Below are 18,502 nucleotides of genomic sequence, written 5' to 3'. Positions count from 1 at the left end.
ACACACCTTATGATTAATTTGATCTTGAATGAATTCCAGGCACCTTTGGATATAACATTCCTGAGAGTTAAACCCATCACACTGATAATTATCTGTGCCTGCAAAACATCATTACTTGATCAATTAATAAAAGTTCCAGTGATTGTTGTATTAAAATTATTAAGGAGTTTTATTTTTTTGTTAAATGTACACATGTACAATAGTGCAAATAACAAAATAAAATAACTGAACTGATATACAATATTTTTCAGTGTCCCATTTGGAAGCTAAATAAAATCTTAATTAAAAGTATCTGAAAGTACACATGTAGCAACGTTAATTTATTGTGTTTACAAAAACTAGCAAATGGTATTTTGGCGGAAACTTGATGGTTACCACGGCATTAGTGCAGGGATTTGATATCAACGTTTTGAGAAACCGCTTCATTAGCTTGATTGCACTTAAATACGTGTAAAAAAAATCATTAAATCATGGAACTGTAAGCGTGTCAGAAGTCGTTTCATTATTGGGTTGTGCAGTAAGTAGTCAGTGAATGAGAGCGGCCGGTTGGCTGAAGTTTTTGCACTGTTCAACTCCCCCAAACCCGCGCGCCTGTGCGCCTCTTCCTCCGCCTGTAAACCAGTCCAGCTCTCCGCCTCTCTGACAGATACAGGCTTGATGACCCACGCTTAGTTAAGATCGTTAAAACTAAGACCAAGTCACGCCGAACAAAAAATATATTTAATTTAAAGCCCAAATAACAAACACAAAACACAAGGTAAATACGGGCGCAGGAGCTGTGGAAATATTGCAGCCAAATTAAGGTAAGTGGTTCATCATCATCATCATTATTATTATTATTATTATTATTATTATTATTATTATTATTTAATTATTTTTTTATTTTTATTTTTGGGGGTTTGTTTTGTGCTGTCATTTTCATTTGACTAGCTACTTACAAGCTTTTGGTTATTTGCGTAATGCACGTCTTTATACGTAAAGTTTCGGAACTACTTAAGCTTTAATGAACATTAAAATTCACGAAAGCAAAGGCTTGTGAAACATTCTCAGTTAAGATTTATGCATGTGCAAACTTGTTGCTCTCTGTTTATTCATATGCACTGATATGGTGAATGAGTTATTGGTGCGTTAAATGACGTCCTGGTGTTTGGGTGGTAAATGAGTTCAGTTTAAATCCATTAAAGAGTTTGTTTTAGTTTATAAACAAATGTGCAAAATGTAAGAAAACAAGAATTAATACATCTCTCTCTCTCTCTCTCTCTCTCTCTCTCTCTGTATGAAATATAGTCTGTATGAAAACAATATTTAACAACGTTTCTTCCTGCATGATTGCACTGCCACATTAAAATAGGTGCTTTTATAATAATAAAATAATAATAAAAATCCTGTAATTTTCTATTTGATTCGCAATGAGGTTTTATGATTTATTCACAAGTTTGATTTGATTGTTTAAATTATTTTTCACATGTTTCAAAGCACAAATTACAGGGCATCTCTGTCTTTTTCCATTTCATATACCCTCACTTTGTCTTATTCAATCTATCTTTCCTATATATAAGACTGGAAATGACCAATATCCTTTTTTTAATACTGCTTCACACTCAATATAACTCACAATTTAAGAACCAGCTCTGTTGATCAAGTCTGCCTTCACTTTTTGTTGTGCCAGTCGCCACATCCATGCAGGGTGGTAATAGACATTGCCAGGCAGAAGCTTTTTTAGGGACTGAAGTTAACAAATTACAGTCAAGCCAGCAGTTAATTCCTGCCAAGCGCATAGAGTCCCGAACCACCAAATGGTTCATCAGGAGAGAGAGAGAGAAGTAAGTTGTCTATTTGTGCATGCAAGAGGCAAAACTGCTGAATTTAGATGATTGACTTCATTTGTGAGAACACATCCATAGGAAGTCTTCATTTGATTACTAATGTCAGAATTTTATTGACTGTTGAACATTGAACGCATGTCACTGGACTCTCAATCATACCACATTTCATGTGTCAAAGCTGTTGTTTTGAAAGAAATTCTTCTTTCTAACTAATGTAATCAACAACAGATTCACAGAGGACACATGAGTTCACTGGCTCCCACGGTTAGTGCAGTAAAAACAAAAAAATTGGTTTGTCTGTTAGAGAAGTGCCATTTAGCTCAGAAGTCAGAGCTGGGAATAATATCACACTGAGTTGACTGCATTCCAGTACACAAGTCAGAAAACCAAGATGGACATTGTAAGCAATACGAGTTAATAAGTACACATATTTTTCACAGATAATGCTGAAGTATCATGTCCACAGATAGAAGTTGTTTAGTACTGTGTGAGTTTATTGAAACATAGACAAAGAGATGTGCTAATAAACAATATTACTCTTTCACCTACTGTTAATGCACTGAGCAGCCATTTTGGATTCCAAAGTCAGGGTTTTTCCCATATTTCAGTTCCGACGTTCCAGTTAAAAGTTCCCATACCTGAAACTCCAAATTTCCCTATTTCCGAATACAGACGAAATGCACCACAAGTACCATATATTCTGCTATGAGTGTTATCAGTGCGCATTTGTAGACATTCAATTTATTATGTGTTCATTATTGACCATAACATGAAAAAATGGACTGTACACAAAAAAAACTAAAAAACTGATTGAAAAAAAAAGGATTGTAATTGATTATGATAATAGACCAGGGTTATTGAAATCTTGCCCTGGAGGGCCAATGCGGTGCAGTTTGGCTCCAGCCCTGATCAAAGTCACCTGCCTGTGATTTTCTAATGATCCCCAAACCATTGATTAGCATACTCAGGTGTGTTTGACTAGGGTTGGAGCCAAACTCTGCACCGCATTGGCCCTCCAGGTCAAGATTTGAATAACCCTGTAATAGACCTTAATAAGGTTAGACGCCATATTGAATTTTAAACAGATGAAAACAAGACTATGAGGAATAGAAACTAAAGTGCTACAGAGTTTTGTCCACTGAAAGGGTGTTTTTTTTTTCAGAAAGACATTTTGTCAGCTGAACAGTTGATATGTTTTTCAACAACAGTACAAGCCAGTGAACACACTGTACTTCTGTCCCTCACAGCCTCATTTGCATTCCTGTCGAAAATTGTTCATGGCACTACCCTTTCTAAGCTCTAATGAATTTAGTATCCGTTATAGATTTATCAAAGCCACAGTCAAAACATTTCTAATGATAACTGCCTATTTATAAATAAAAAATAACCCTCTGTACTGTTTGCTTTTGAACAAAACATCCTGTGAGGAAATCAGGAGTTGATACTAATGGAGCACTCTTTTTCTGAACTCTTCTGATGTTTTCTTGAATGTTGCCTCAAATGTTTAATCTCGTGTCTTATTTATGCATTTCAACTCACTAAAACTCAATGGCAGACATGCCATAGCCTTGGCTTTTAGTTCAGGCTTAACTCTTTAGACGAATCTTAAAGACAAACAAATCATACACAAACACACGCCTTTCAGTATGCAGGGAAATTCCCTTCTTGGCTAATGTGTTATTGTTGTGTTTTATTATTGTTATTACAGTAATCATGGGAAACATGCTGCAGTGTTCAGAGAGCTTTCTGTGTGGGCTCTGCTCAGTCTCTGTCATTTCTGGGGAGAAGTCTGCTGTGCACTCTATTATTAAAATCTGACATTTAGTTAATTTAGTCTATCTTTTTCAGAAACACCAGACTAGGTGGAGATTTAGACAGAAATGAATTGTTTTAATGAAGAGAAAATACATGTATTGATGCCCAAGATCTAAATGTTAAAGAGTATTGTTTTTATTTTTTCTTATTTGTCACAGAAGGAAAACAAAATATAAAGAAATTAGTCATAAACTACTATTATACATTACCATTAAAAAGTTTTGGGTCAGTGTTTTTTTATAAAGAAATTACCACGTTTTTCAACATGGATGCAATTAATTGATCAAAAGTGACAGTAAAAACATTTATAATGTTACAAAATATGTCTATTTCAAATGCTGTTCTTTTAAACTTTATAATTTTTCAAAGAATTAAGAAAAAAAGCTTATATTGTAATAATATTATGCAATATTAACTGTTTTCAGCATTGATAATAAGAAATGTTTCTTGAGCACCAAGACAGCACATTAGAATGATTCCTGAAGGATCAAGTGACACTAAAGGAATAAATTACAGTTTAAAATATATTCAAACAGAAAACAATATTTAATTTCAATATATATATATATATATATATATATATATATATATATATATATATATATATATATATATATATATATATATATATATATATATATATATATACATATATAATAATATATATATATATTATTTATATTTATATTTATTGATTTTTTTTTTATTATTATTATTATTTTTATTTTTTTTTGAATGAATGAAAACCCCAAACTTTTGACCAGTAGTGTGCATTTTGTTTTAGGTTTTTTTTTATTGTTAAACTGTGGTGGGGCCAGAGAAAATGTGTTAATGCAAGTAAAAATCTGTACTTCTGGTCCAACTGGACCAGCAGAAAACAGCTTATGCAGACATAAATCATCTTAATACAGAACCACCACCTTGGTTTTGCCATCAGCAGCTGCTCTCTCTCTTAATTTCTGTCACATTTTGAGTGATAGAAATAGCTGTCTGCATTCCACATAGAGGAGTATGTGCTGTGTAATTAGCAGCAGAAGTGGTTGTTTTGTCTAGGCCATACCATTCCTCAAGTCACCGTTCTGGAGAGGACTGTGTCTTTAGACTGGAGTGATAAGTGCTGTGAACTTTGGATTGTCCACTGATGTATTTGGCTAAGGCCGTGGGAAATGATTATCCTTGTTTCAGCTAATGTTTGAATGTTTTTTTCCAAGGCATCATGATGTGTGTGGATTTGCTTATTGGCTTTGGGATTTGGGATTCACAAGTATATTTACTAACAGGTTTGTTTCATTTTGAATCAGACATTTCCAAAAAATGACACTTCAGTGAGGAGGTCAGTTAAATCAGTAATGACTCTGAATTAATCAATGACTGAATGGATATATGACTCACTCTCCAGTGAGTTTGAGGCTGTTGTGGATAGTTCACCAAAAAATGAAAATTACCCCATGATTTACTCACCCTCAAGCCAAATATTTTATGAATCCCAAAAAAATAAAATATAAAGCTTGGAAGAGCCAGGGCATTTTTTTATATAACTCTGAGTGTATTTGTCTGAAAGAAGAAAGTCATATACACCTAGGATGGCTTGAGGGCCAGTAAATAATGGGGTCATTTTCATTTTTGGGTGAACTGTCCGTTTAAGAGCCATTTGTTCATGAATCATTACCCCAGCTAACAGGTAATATTCTCAAGTTTCTCTTAAAGCTGTGAACAAATATTCTACCAGGGGCATTAAATGTTAGTTCTGTCTGGTCTTTATTAAGGTTCTCAAAACCTTAGCATAATAATATCATTTATACATAGTTCATGGAATCTTTTTTTTTTCTAAAAAACAAAAAAGTTTCATGTTCGTCTAACATTTTTTAAATGTTACCACTTGTTTCAGAATAGTCAGAAAACATTCAAAAGTACTGTTGCCACAATGTTTGCTGTAAATAATGTATGATATGATGGAATGCTTTATTAACATTTGCTAAACCAAGATAAATAATAATAATAATATAAAAAATCTGGATGTTCTGAAAGTAAAAAAAAAACAAAACATTTAGAGATAACTTATTTATAACTTAATAGGAACATTAGTGAAACATTCTTATAATGTATTTTTGTTGGCTGGGATGGCTTATGCTGTGCTCATGTGGCTCTCATGAAACACTGGCACACATTTTAACAAGATGAAACAGACAAAGCTTTCCCAACTACCGTAATGATTCTAAGACACTTTCTGACACATTTGTGACCATTTTATTTGCAGTATGGAGCCATGCAGAATTGTATTTAGCTCTCCAAACAGCACATTCAACTGTATTCTGCTGATGTGCGAACATAACTATTGAGATCCCACTCAAGACACCTCGTTTTGTTGAGCAGCTTCTAATGAAAACATTTCTGCTTGGAAGTGCTGAGTGTATCCCATAAAAACAGCACATATACTTACTATATACTTGTGTTATGGTGCTTGTGGTCAATAACACATATAGTTAACACATATAGTTATCAAACTTTTCCCTGAAGAGCAGAATGCAAGGACTTGTGTGTGACTGTGCCTCAGCCCTCTCCTTGCATTCCTCTGGCCAGTCCAAACCAGACCTTTTTTGGGTGGGTGGTATAATTTAGCCACTATTTTTACAAATGGGTACATTTTCTTCCCTCTATGCTTTTATTCCAGGTCAGAGGCATGAAAAACGGATGTTAATTTCCATGTGTTTGACTTTAAAGTGAAAGATGGTCAGACGATATGAGAGGAACACATATGTTGGCATGTCAGGATAAAGAATGGGATTCCTTTGGATACTTTAATGCATACCTTGGATGAACTGATATTTAGGAAATGTTTGGATGAGCAACATATGGTCAGCTCTGGGAACTGTCAGGCACCATGCCAAATGTTTAATGTAAATGTCTGTTTGTAGTCATTTCAATGATCGTAAGAACCTAGACAGCAGTGTGAATGTTCACAGAAGATGATTGAGGAGCCAAGGGGAACCGCTAAAGCATCCATGCTCATTACTCCGATAATGACACAGTCACAGATGCTGTGTGGAATGGGAGACGTAAAGGACTCAATGGACACAATTAAAAATGAACAACATTTGTGTGGGATCCCTCTCCAAGCTTCATAGGAGTCTTTACTGTGAGTTTGCCATGCATAAATAGGAACTGAGGCTAGTTCTTTGACTTAGAGGTGTTTCATTCTCAATTCATTGTTCATCTTTGAATGACAAATGTTATATTATCTAACTTAGAAATAAACAAAAAAATGTGTTCATTGGAGGTCTTCTTTGATGCACAGGAAATAAAAAAAACACATATTTTATTGATATCCATATATTATATTTAATTATGTTATAATCTTAGTGTCTTAGTTTTATCTATTAGTATTTCCGAAGACAAACACAAAATACAAAGTTCAGGAAACTTGAGTGAGCATATTTGAATGTGGCAGTAAATTGTGATGGGAAGACACTGAGTTTCTCTCTTGGGACACGTCATCTTCTGACATCTGGTTCCTCTTCCCAGCATATATAGGGAATACTATGGATTTAAAGTGTTGTGACTCATTTGTGAAGACAATCATCTATGATGGCAGGGAGATTTACTGATTTTTTCCCCCAGCTGGTTGGATTTAAAGGATAATTGTAATGTTATTTTGCTTGAGCTTCAGTGTGAGGTGTTATGATTCAGGGTTATAGTTCAGGATGCAGGTTGGGTTTAGGGTGCTGATTTGGGTTTCAAACAGGTGTTGGCTTTAATTTTAGATCTCGGTTTGATCAGGTTTAACACACTGGCCAAGGTTAAGTCAGAAACTGACAGGTGGGGGGCATGTAACTGAATATGGTTTGCGGTTTAGGTTACAGCCCCATGTTTAAGGGATCAGCGTGGTCCTCTGGTTGGTTCTGCGGACCCTGGATCCTTAACCACATCTTAGCCCCAAAATGTCTGGTGACATCACAGGACACAGCTGGAAGACATTGAGAAATGACATCATGAGTGGCTCTCCGCCTTTTTAGTCACAGACTCACAGACACTGTCAGAAATATCCCCTCCTACCTCCTTCCTGTCTAATGAATGGCTTGTTTTAAGATATGTTTTAAGAAGGCCAGTTTGAGTTTTCCACCACCACACTCCGTCTGACCAGACCTGTCCTACAGACACAGACTCACTGCTTGTCTCTTTGGTTACCCTTTGCTATTTTTTTTTTAAATGTCAGCAGATGATACCAAAATATAAACTAAAATGTTGTTCTCATTCAGATGTTTTTAACATCACACAAACTTATTTATGCACTTTTAAATAATAGTATACTCTTAGTACTTTTTAGTAATGTCTATGTCAAAGCTTTTAGTGTTTCTCAGGGAATGCTGAATGATGCATTCATATTCAGATGGCAATGTTACAATATCATCCCAAACCCCAAATAACACCCTAGTTCCACCCTGTTCCTTTGATGTACTTTGTGAAATGTATTATTGTCTTAATTATTATAAACAGAGCTAAGGAAATGGGTTGCGGGCTGAACTTGAAGAGAAGACATAGAGTCTTAAGTAACTACACATTGTCCCTTGTGTAATTAACACATTAACACATTCAACTCCAAATGAAAGTAAAGGCTCAGTGTTGACAAAAATGTATCCACACAGTACAGGATACACACAGTTACGTATAAAAACAGCTGTGTCAAATGAAATAAACAACCATTAATCTCTTTTTGTCTCCTCATGGTGCAGGTCCGTGTGTGGAAGTCTCTGTCTCTCTGCAATGTTCTCCTGCCGCTCTCGCCTGCTTCTGCTGCTCAGTATCTGCAGCCTGACTGCTCCCTCACTGGCTCTGCCCTTTGAGCAGAGAGGATTCTGGGACTTTGCTTTGGATGGAGAAGTGGGAGATGGGACAACGGTGATGATGAGAGATGAAGAGGGTTCAGCTGTAGAGGAGCTGCCACCAGATGTGTTCTCATGCCCCTTTGGTTGCCATTGTCAGCTCAATGTGGTGCAGTGCTCAGACCTAAGTGAGTATCTATCTATCTATCTATCTATCTATCTATCTATCTAATGACACAATGAAATTACATTTTTTGAATCACTTCCAGAATGATTTTTCCAGCTGATGAATGATAAAAACATTGATAGCCAATCAGAATCCAGCTCGAATATTTAAAGAGGCAGATAATATAAAAAAACAGAACAGGCTTATAATAAAAGGAAGGGTATATTCTGTTGGCGTGGACACTAATATAGTCAGTGTTACAGTAATTTCTTGTCTAATATATAATGTAATATTGTTCTTGCTGTTCTTGGTATATAAATCACAGCATCTTATAGAGACTGTTTGTCAGCCCACATACAAACAGGCAAAATCCGTTGTTTCTGAACATGTCTGTTGGTTGTAGTTCAGTCTCTAAGAAAACTGAGGCCCGAATGGGAAAGTGAAAAATGCCTGTGATTTTCCATTGAACTGTAGGAGTGGTCCTGTGTTGTTTTTATGGCACACACCTGGGATGTTTTACAGGTAGACAGTCTGAGAGAGATAGACAGGGAATGTGAGAGGGAGAAAATGAACTGATGAAGACTTAGAAGTCTTTGATGAGCATTTGTTCATTTCAGAAGGTCGGAAATAGTCTGGGGTTATGTCTTGTAAACAGTACATCCACAAAAGTGACAATTTGGACCTAAAAAAATTTGGGTTTTGACAGGGAACACTTAATTTCATTGTGATTTATTCTAGATGCTCCTTTGTTCTTTTTCCACAGATAGGGGATAACAGACCTACAAACAAAGAGGAAACTTTACTCTTAACTGAACTGATTGGTTAAACGCCCACTTTGTAGGAACTTGTTGTCATTCAAGTGAAAGTTGTGCTTTTCAGTGATCACTCAGTTTACAAATCTACATACAGAAACGGTGGACATGTGTGCACCCATAAATCAGATGGCAGAGCTTGCCTTTTTAGGTGCAGGCTCCAGAAATTGGATGAAGTCTTTTGTGATTTTTTTTTTCTTCATGGCACTAACGGCACCCATTGAAGCTCCGCTGTAACCTTATAGTCATACTTACGGATACACAAGCTCTTTCTTTCTCCAGCCAAGTTTGCCCAAGTTATGATCCTCATAGAACATTTACAGCCGTTGAACTGACATAAGCAACAGGAACTTAGGGATTTGTAGCTTATTATTTTGATTATATGCATTCCTTTTTATTTTGTGCATGTCTGACTGTGTTTGCATATGTGCAGGAATGCTTTAAGCCATATGTTTTGGTCTTTGCAAGTGTTTTTGTTTTTCGCAAATGTCATTGCATCTTTGTTTATGCTTGTGGATTTGATATAAAAATCGAAAAATACAGCCCTCGCTTTAGGCATTTTTTTTCTATGCTTCCTCCCACTGTGATGAAGGTTTGCTTGTAATACATTGATCCATCTACTGCACTCTTTTATTTTCTTTCGTATCTGGAAGTTATTCTGCCATGTAGGCTGTAATTTAATTGATGGTGATGTTTATTCAAAACAGATGTATATAATTATGTATAAATTTAGGTGGTTATGTGCCTTCCTGATAAAATATGTTCCTCTTAGGGGGTGTGAATGTTGGTCAGCAGTTGCGTTGTTTTATGGTGCTATATAAATAAACTTTGACCTTGACCTTGTATATGTGTGCAGAGCTGTGGTTGGGGGGCTGTGATGTGCTGGGCTCTGGGGTTTGGCACTGTGTTTGTCAGCGGTCGGCTGGTCACTGAGCGCTTGTTGGTTTGAGTGGCAGGTGGGCAGATGGCTTGGAAGATGATATTTTAAAAAGGAAAACAAGAAATATCTTCAGTTCGACCTCTTAGTATCTTGGCTTATAATGGCTTGAACTCAAGATATTCTATGGGATTTTTTTTTTTTTTTTTTTTACAAAAACCTAATAAATGTGTACAATTATTAGAAAGGAAGGTTTCAAATAATATTTTATGATTCTGATATTATTGTGCAATATTTTACCCCCCTTGGACGTAAAAGCAGTTCTGTAGGTTAATCAGACTGTTAATGGGCGCTCTGTTCAGTGCCTGATTGTTCTAGTACTAATTCTTGTATTCTTAATATTATTCGCTAACATAAAATAACAGAAACACCCAGAAGATGTTTTTTTACTAATAAAAAACAAGTCAGAATGATTTTCTGTGGTAACTGCCTGCAGGCCACACATCAATGTATTTCTTTGATATGCTTAATAACGCATTGATTTTACTTTACGGTCCTACTTGAAGCTAGACGGCTTGGAAGTTGTGGTTCTCAAGAACATTATAAATGGCTGCAAGGTTGAACCCAGCCTAGTATAAATTATTGGGCTCTGCTGGAAATCATCATGAATCATTGGCCTGATTTAGAATCTTGGACACTTCACTGCTAAAACAGACACAATGCTGGATTTGTGCTTTGGTGCGGTTCTGCTGGAGTTTTGTGATGTGGTCCATATGTGGCTAAAGAACCTAAATGTTTTTTAAAGTGCATGTTTAAAGTGGTGGCAGAACATCCTCAGGTTACTCTAAAATAAAGATACACTATTGCAAAACCTGACACTGGATTCAAAATGCCCAATAAGCACACAGCAGGCCACAATAACTGATTTATTTCGAACTAAACATCTTATCAAAGACATGCTGTAATTGTTAAGATTTTCAATTGTGTTCACTATGTAATTCTGTCATTGTGATGTTGAATAAGAAGCCATGTCATGGGGAAATCCAGACCAGATGGCAGGCTAATGGTCTCTCTGTTCAGACATTTGTACACAGATCTGTATACTCTATACCCTACAAGCTTTAAATTAGCTGTAAACATTTTGTCTTCATGTTTAGGTTTGACTGCAGTGCCCAAGGAAATTCCCAGAGACACCAAACTCCTGGACCTACAGAACAACCGCATCACAGAACTGAAGGAGAATGACTTCAAAGGACTCACAGACCTCTATGTAAGACACTGATACTGATCAAAGAAATGAGAACTAGAGAGGGTGAAGGTCAAACTATAAATTCTACTCATCATTAATAACAAGTGAGAAAAATGAAGATAGATGAGGCTGAATGAGGCAAGAACATTTTGGCTTATTGGTGTTCCTCAAAACACTAATTCATTTCAATTCAAATTGAAAGGTTTATAATATTGGACATTTCTGGATGGTCTGGATGGTTTCTGGTGCTGTTCACTGATGTGTGCCAGTCTCAAAGCTTGATTTTTTTTTTTTTTTTATTCGCCGTTGGCTGATGCAACCAATAAAGCTACATATTAGCTAAATATGTCACTATTTACTTTAATGCTGTAACTTTAGATGTACATTAAGATTGAAAATGTACACTTTAATATGTAAGATTTTTAATATATATATTTAACATAGAAACAACAAGACAAGCATGTTTTGGCTAGCTCGTGAAAAATTGGTCTGTCGTTCGCTGCACACATTACTTTAAGTTTGGCACTCTGTGTCAAACAGTTCAAGTCTCTGAAGGAGAATGCCCCTGTAGTTTTGGGAAACACACGCCGGTGCCAAACTGAATGTTTTAGTTCCCTTCTTAGAGCTCATATTATCCCCAATATGTATCCCTAATATTTACTCAGCCTCTCTCACCAAACACAATATTTGGCATGGACTGAAAAACTAAAACAAATTATAGCATCATTTATAAGTCATTTGATTTTGTGTACATATTTAATGCTCATGGTCAAACTGTTATTAATCATGTCTGCATGACTTTCCATGAACCAAATGCTAAAGTCTTTCTGTGTCCCACCAGGCTCTGTCACTGGTCAACAACAAGATCTCCAATGTCCACCCGCGAGCCTTCGCACCCCTCCTACGCTTAAAAAAGCTTTATTTTTCCCGTAACCTCCTGACAGTGATGCCCAAGAACCTTCCCCCATCCCTGATGGAGCTGCGCATTCATGACAACCATATTAAGAAGGTTGCAGAAGGAACGTTCTCTGGTCTGGGCAGCATGAACTGCATTGGTTTGTATGCGCGCTTGCCATTATGTGGTATAGAGGTTACAGTCTGACCAAACCATTTCCTTTTTTAGATGGAGCCTGCTGGTTTTTGTGATGGGATATTCTGTCTGATGTTGAATGCTTCTTATAGAGATGGGCGGAAACCCTATTCAGAACAGCGGCTTTGAGCCTGGCGCTTTTAAAGGCCTGAAACTCAACTACCTGCGCATCTCTGAGTCCAAACTCACTGGAATACCAAAAGGTGATTCTTTATAATATTCATAAAAGTCATTCAAGTGTGAACTCTTGTCAAATGATAGGATTTTATTTATTTTGAAAAAAGAACATTTGCATAATACAGTTACTCTGTGCAGTTTCTCACTTGAATGAGTTTTAATAATATCCTTGGTCATAAATCACAATTTGCATGAATTTTAAGGTGTGGTGCTATTTCCAATTATATAATGAGGAATGTTCCTCTCTTCCCAGACCTTCCTGGCAGTCTTCATGAGCTCCACTTGGACAATAACCAGATCCAAGCTATCGAACTGGAGGACCTGAGCCGCTATAAACACCTGTACAGGTGAAGCCACTCATGACCCTTCTGCACTCAACACACCACATTTTCCTGTGGGCTTTCTAATAAAGCAACAGCGCCACCTGGTGTATGACATTTTAATAATGTGTAGGGGGTCGGGGGCTAAATGCTTGCTACAGAAGTGTAGTTCAGTTTGTAGAGACAAGTGATTATAGACTCTATGTTTGCCATCTTAGGCTCCTGAAAAGTCAAGTATTATCCTTTAAATTTCACAAAAATTACGATTGGCAGTTTAACTGGAGTAATCTCAGAAGTGTTGTTAACTAAAACTATTGTGCTAACAAAAGCTTGCAAGGAAACACATTTTTTTAATAAAATAAGAAAACCATGTTTGCAAAATTCTAAATTGAAACCATAAGTGTGCATTATAACAAAATAAAAACTGATAATACTACAGACAAAAAAAAAAATGTTTTATTTTTTATTCTAGAATGGTCTGGTACTCGGACTGCAGTGATAAATGAATTTGGATGCACTTGTGTTGACTTGAATTTGATGATGCACTCGAATTTGACATACCTTGATATTTGGACACATTTTTCAGAGTACAGTCAAATCCAATTAGGCCACAACTTGATGTATAGTGTAAGTAACAGCATAACGTTAAGATAACAAGACATTAATTTAACTCAATTGGTTTATGTCTTGAATTTAAAAAAATGAACTCGGATCAAGTACTAGAAACTAAAGAGAGTGGGACTGTCTTATTTAACACAACGTACACAACCTATCACTATTATATGATGATTTGTCTGAAATCACAATAATAAACCAGCGTTCAGCAGTCAAGTTAAGCCATGAAACAATGCAAAGACAACACAAAACAAATAATTCTCATGTGGTCAATCCAATTGACCTTAAACTAAATCTGTAACTATATCTAAAAGATTATAGGCCATGAATATGCTAATTTTTGCAAATTCAGTGACTGGTGTTCTCCCACATGGCCCATCTAACAGTGATGTATCATAGATGCCCTAGAGATGCAGTTACAAATTCACTACTAAGTGTACCCACAATGGCACATTTCATTGTCAGCAAGTACTGGAGCAGTTTTAATATAAATTTGATTATAAATAATAAATAACACCAACTAAATTATATATATATATATATATATATATATATATATATATATATATATATATATATAATTTAGTTGGTGTTATTTATTATTTCTTTGTTTAATTATTATTTCATTTTGTACACAATTTTAAAGTTATATGGGATGAAAACATCAAGGAATTTAAATAAAACTAAACAAAAATTAATTATGCATCATTAAATCAAACTTAAATTAAACTGAAATTCAAAAGACCTAAAATAACCCTGATATTGGACTAAAAACTCATGAAAACCTATTTTTCCTGAAAAATCCCGCATATAGTGCAGCTTGTCCTGCAGGGCTGCAGTTGACCCATTGCCTGTTCACAGTGTTTCCAGTCTATTGTGTTTCCACCTCACTAGATGTCTGTCACAATGTGTGCAGCCCATCTATTGTCTATTGCTTATTCATTGTTTGCCAGATTGGGCCTGGGTTTCAACCACATCCGGATGATTGAGAACGGCAGCCTATCATATGTACCTAATCTCAGGGAGCTGCATCTGGAAAACAACCGGCTGAACCGCATCCCCATGGGTCTGCCAGACATGAAGTACCTGCAGGTGCGAGAAATCAACCTGATGAACAAAAAGTGTCCCATTCACACAAGCACAATCATTGATTTTGGCTTCTATTCCAGGTGGTCTACCTTCATTCCAACAACATAAGTCGAGTGGATGTTAATGACTTCTGCCCTCGAGGTTTCGGCATGAAGAGGAGCTTCTATAATGGCATTAGCCTCTATGGCAACCCGGTTAACTACTGGGAGGTGCAGCCCGCCACCTTTCGCTGCGTTGGTGACCGATTGGCCATTCATTTCGGAAACTATAAGAAATAGAGAATGGATGAAAAGAGAGATTTGTGGACAAATACCAATGCTGGAATTGAAACAGAACAGAAAAACTCGGAGAGAGTGGGCCAAAATGGTGTTAACAAACAATGTTTGCAAATCATTCTTACTATGTATCTTTGGATGTATTTGTTAATGATGTCGAAAGTTCACACCAATGATGCCAACAATAATGATAAAGATATCGTTTTAAAAATTAAATGAAATTTAAATAATAAAATTGAAAAAAATAGTACAATCCAAACCACAGCTGTAACGGATTGATGACAGTTAATCAAAATCAACATTATAAAGAGATTAAGCGTTTAAAGGGGCAGACAACGAAACTGCAGAATGCTTTTAAAGGAACACTCCACTTTAAAAAAAAAAAAAGGCACATTTTTTAAACAGTTGAGTAGAGTGATATTACACAACACCTGAAAATAATCCCCAGCAACTCTGCAACTACAAAAACTAGCTGGGCACTATTTTCAGGTGCTGTGTAATATCACTGTGCCTGCTGCACCAATGTTAAGCCAGCAAAGTCCCTTGATTATTATGCCGGAATGAGAGTATAGTTCCTATCCATATCAGCCTAGAAAAATTTTCAGTCGATCTTAGTACACGATGTAACTGGAGAAGAGATAAGTTTTGAATAGGAACAATTCAGAAACTCTTTGGTCATTTTTTTGGCGAGATGCTAATGGTTTTATCAGAATTAATGATCAATGCTAAGCTAAGCTAAAAGTGCTACTGTAAGACCCGGAGATCGGCTGAATGGATCCAAAAACAGTAAAACTCAACTGTTTAACTCACCCAGAGTTGGAAAATGAGCATATTTTCAAAAAAAGTGTAGTGTTCCTTTAATAAACAGAACATTATTGTCTGTCAGTGTGGATGCTTATATAGTTATTGTTATCTTTATAGTGATCATATAGTTGATATGAACAGACCTGAAAGAGAAAAGAAGGGAGCAATAAAAATAAGTAATAAAAAATTCAAAAATAAATTTGTGGAATTTGATCTCTTACAATTGGCTCTATTTATAAAACCATAATAATGGTCATCGTTTTGTAAGTGTTTTACAGTAAATTCTTACCATTATCAGTTCACTTTTTAAGGGCTCTGTTTGCTTGACACTTTTATAATAGTATTATTGATATGTACTTTTATATTGTTATTATTTTATATTAGTTTATGTTTTATTATTAATAGTGAAGTTTGGATTGGATGTTGAAAATGGGAAGGTTGAATTTAGATGTTAAATTCATGGTGCTTATAATAAGTGTATCTGTGTTGTTTGTAAAAATGTTTGCTTTCTTTTTTCACCTTTTTCGCCTTGCGTCCTTCAGGGGTCTTGTTGTTGTTTAGGGCAATGGAGGAACCTTACACAGACACAGTATAATTATGTTGTCGAGTTTCAGTAAGCCAAATGCCTCATGTTCTTACCCAGCACTTTTGGGATTGAGGCTGATTCAGAAAAGGATTGTAATGTTATGTTGTTTTGCACAGTTTCTCTATGAATTCCAAATCTCTTCTTTGTACCGTGTTGTTTTTCTCATGTTTTCTTTGGCAGTGACTCTGCATGCATTTAGTCTACACTCTACTGCATGTTTCAATAAAATATCTTTCAGCTTGACTTCAGGAGCAGAAGTGACGTACCATCATGGTTTGAAAGCTGTGACTAATACAACTTGAGTTAACACGAGTTTGATGAGTTTAGTGAACATTTCCAGTGCTCTTCTTGTTAAACAAGAATGGGTCCTCCTTTCTCAATAAAGCCAAATATTGATTGATTGCATTATCAAGCACAATGTCACTGGTTCATTCTACTTTGTTGCAAACCATGTCAGAGAAATTCCAGATTTTATAAATTAAAATAAAACATAAAATTATTTAAACCTTGTGGGAGATGTATTTATGTATCTGAGTACTTATATGATTAAGTTACTGAATATACACTATATGGACAAAGGTATATTGGGAACACCTCATAATTACAGAATTCAGGTGTTTCAATCAGACCCACTGCCACATGTATAAAAACAAAGAACTAGCCAAGAAGGCTGCATTTACAAACATTTGTCAAAATAAATTGCAGTAAGTCAGTTCATTCAATTTAAAAAAAAAAACAGTTCATGAAATTTCATTCCTTTTAGATATTCCATGGCCAACTGTTGGTGGTATTATTGGAAACTGGAAGTATAGAAGCAACTCAGTTACAAAGCAGAAGACCACATGAAGTCACAGTTCCAAACTTCCCCTGGCATTATCATCAACACAAAAAAAAACTGTGTGGCAGGCGCTTCATGGAATGGATTTCCATGTCTGAGCAGCTACACACAAGCCTCACATCACCAAGTATAATGGCAAGCATTGGATGGAGTGATGAAAAGCACATGTCTGTAGAGTCTGGAGCAGAGGAAACCTGTTCGTGAGAATCACATCTCTCTGTTTGGTAGTCTGATGGGCGAGGCTATGTTTTGTAGATGCCAGGAGAAAGTTACCTGCCTGACCGCACTGTGCTTAATGTAAAGTTTGGTGGAGGAGGGTTAATGTTATGGGGTTGGGCTAGGTTGGTGGAGGAGGGTAATTTTATGGGGTTGGACTAGGTCCTTTATTTCCAGTAAAGGGAAATGCTGTAACATACCAAATCATTTTGGACAATGCTATGCTTCCAACTTTTGTGGGAAAAGCCCTTTTCTATTCCAGCATGACTGTGCCCCAGTGCACACAGCAAGGTCCATAAAGACTGTTGGATATGTTTGGTGTGGAACCAACGGGACATCTTTGGGATGTACTGAACGGAGATTGTGAGTCAGGTCTTCGAAGTACAACATCTGTATCTGATCTCACAAATGTATTACTTGATGAGTGGTCAAAAATTCCCACAGGAACACTCCAAAATCTTATGGAAAGCCTTCCCAGGAGAGTAGAAACTGTTGTAGGTGGTGGGTGTTTAGAATGTGATGTCATTAAGATCCCTGATGGTGATGAATACTTTTGTCCATTTATTGTGTTATTAAATTGTTTAATACCAAGAGCAGATCAGGAAAACATGTTTGATCTGCAGCCACACTTGACCATTAGAATACATACATTTAAATTTTTGTTTTTGTGTGTGTGTGTGTCCAACATGACACTGAAAGTAGCCTAGTGCTTATTTATTCAAAGTCCAGATTATTATTTTGGTACCCAGATCTCTTTATTAATTTAAATAATTTGTTATCTAAAAGATAGTCTGTTGAATAGGTAACAAAGTCAAGAATTATTTTTGTGCATTTTTTTCAGCTGCTACTACTATTACTACTACTACTAATAATAATATTGGAAGATACTAAGAAGATATTTATATTAAATAAAATAATTTGAACGTG

At 35.9% G+C, this 18,502-nt stretch overlaps 1 protein-coding gene across 1 annotated transcript; it reads left to right on the top strand.

Moving 5' to 3' along the window:
• The first annotated feature begins 564 nt into the window (after positions 1-564).
• On the top strand, positions 565-16,929 carry LOC113094777 (biglycan-like). Its single transcript, XM_026260442.1, has 8 exons — positions 565-803; positions 8,372-8,649; positions 11,474-11,586; positions 12,407-12,620; positions 12,748-12,858; positions 13,086-13,179; positions 14,721-14,859; positions 14,937-16,929. The coding sequence occupies exons 2-8, from the start codon at positions 8,403-8,405 to the stop codon at positions 15,132-15,134; spliced, it is 1,116 nt and encodes a 371-aa protein (XP_026116227.1). The 5' UTR covers positions 565-803; positions 8,372-8,402; the 3' UTR covers positions 15,135-16,929.
• The last annotated feature ends 1,573 nt before the right edge of the window (positions 16,930-18,502 follow it).

The sequence above is a fragment of the Carassius auratus genome, unplaced genomic scaffold (genome assembly GCF_003368295.1).
Source record: "Carassius auratus strain Wakin unplaced genomic scaffold, ASM336829v1 scaf_tig00215416, whole genome shotgun sequence".
Taxonomy (NCBI): domain Eukaryota; kingdom Metazoa; phylum Chordata; class Actinopteri; order Cypriniformes; family Cyprinidae; genus Carassius; species Carassius auratus.
The sequence above is the reverse complement of the archived record's forward strand: the minus strand, read 5'-3'. Positions and strand labels throughout refer to the sequence as shown.

Coding starts and splice junctions, on each gene's coding strand:
- LOC113094777 (XM_026260442.1), top strand. CDS start 8,403: ATGTTCTCCTGCCGCTCTCGCCTGCTTCTGCTGCTCAGTATCTGCAGC. Junction 12,621..12,747: donor GGGCAGCATGAACTGCATTG/GTTTGTATGCGC, acceptor TGCTTCTTATAG/AGATGGGCGGAAACCCTATT. Junction 14,860..14,936: donor CAGACATGAAGTACCTGCAG/GTGCGAGAAATC, acceptor CTTCTATTCCAG/GTGGTCTACCTTCATTCCAA.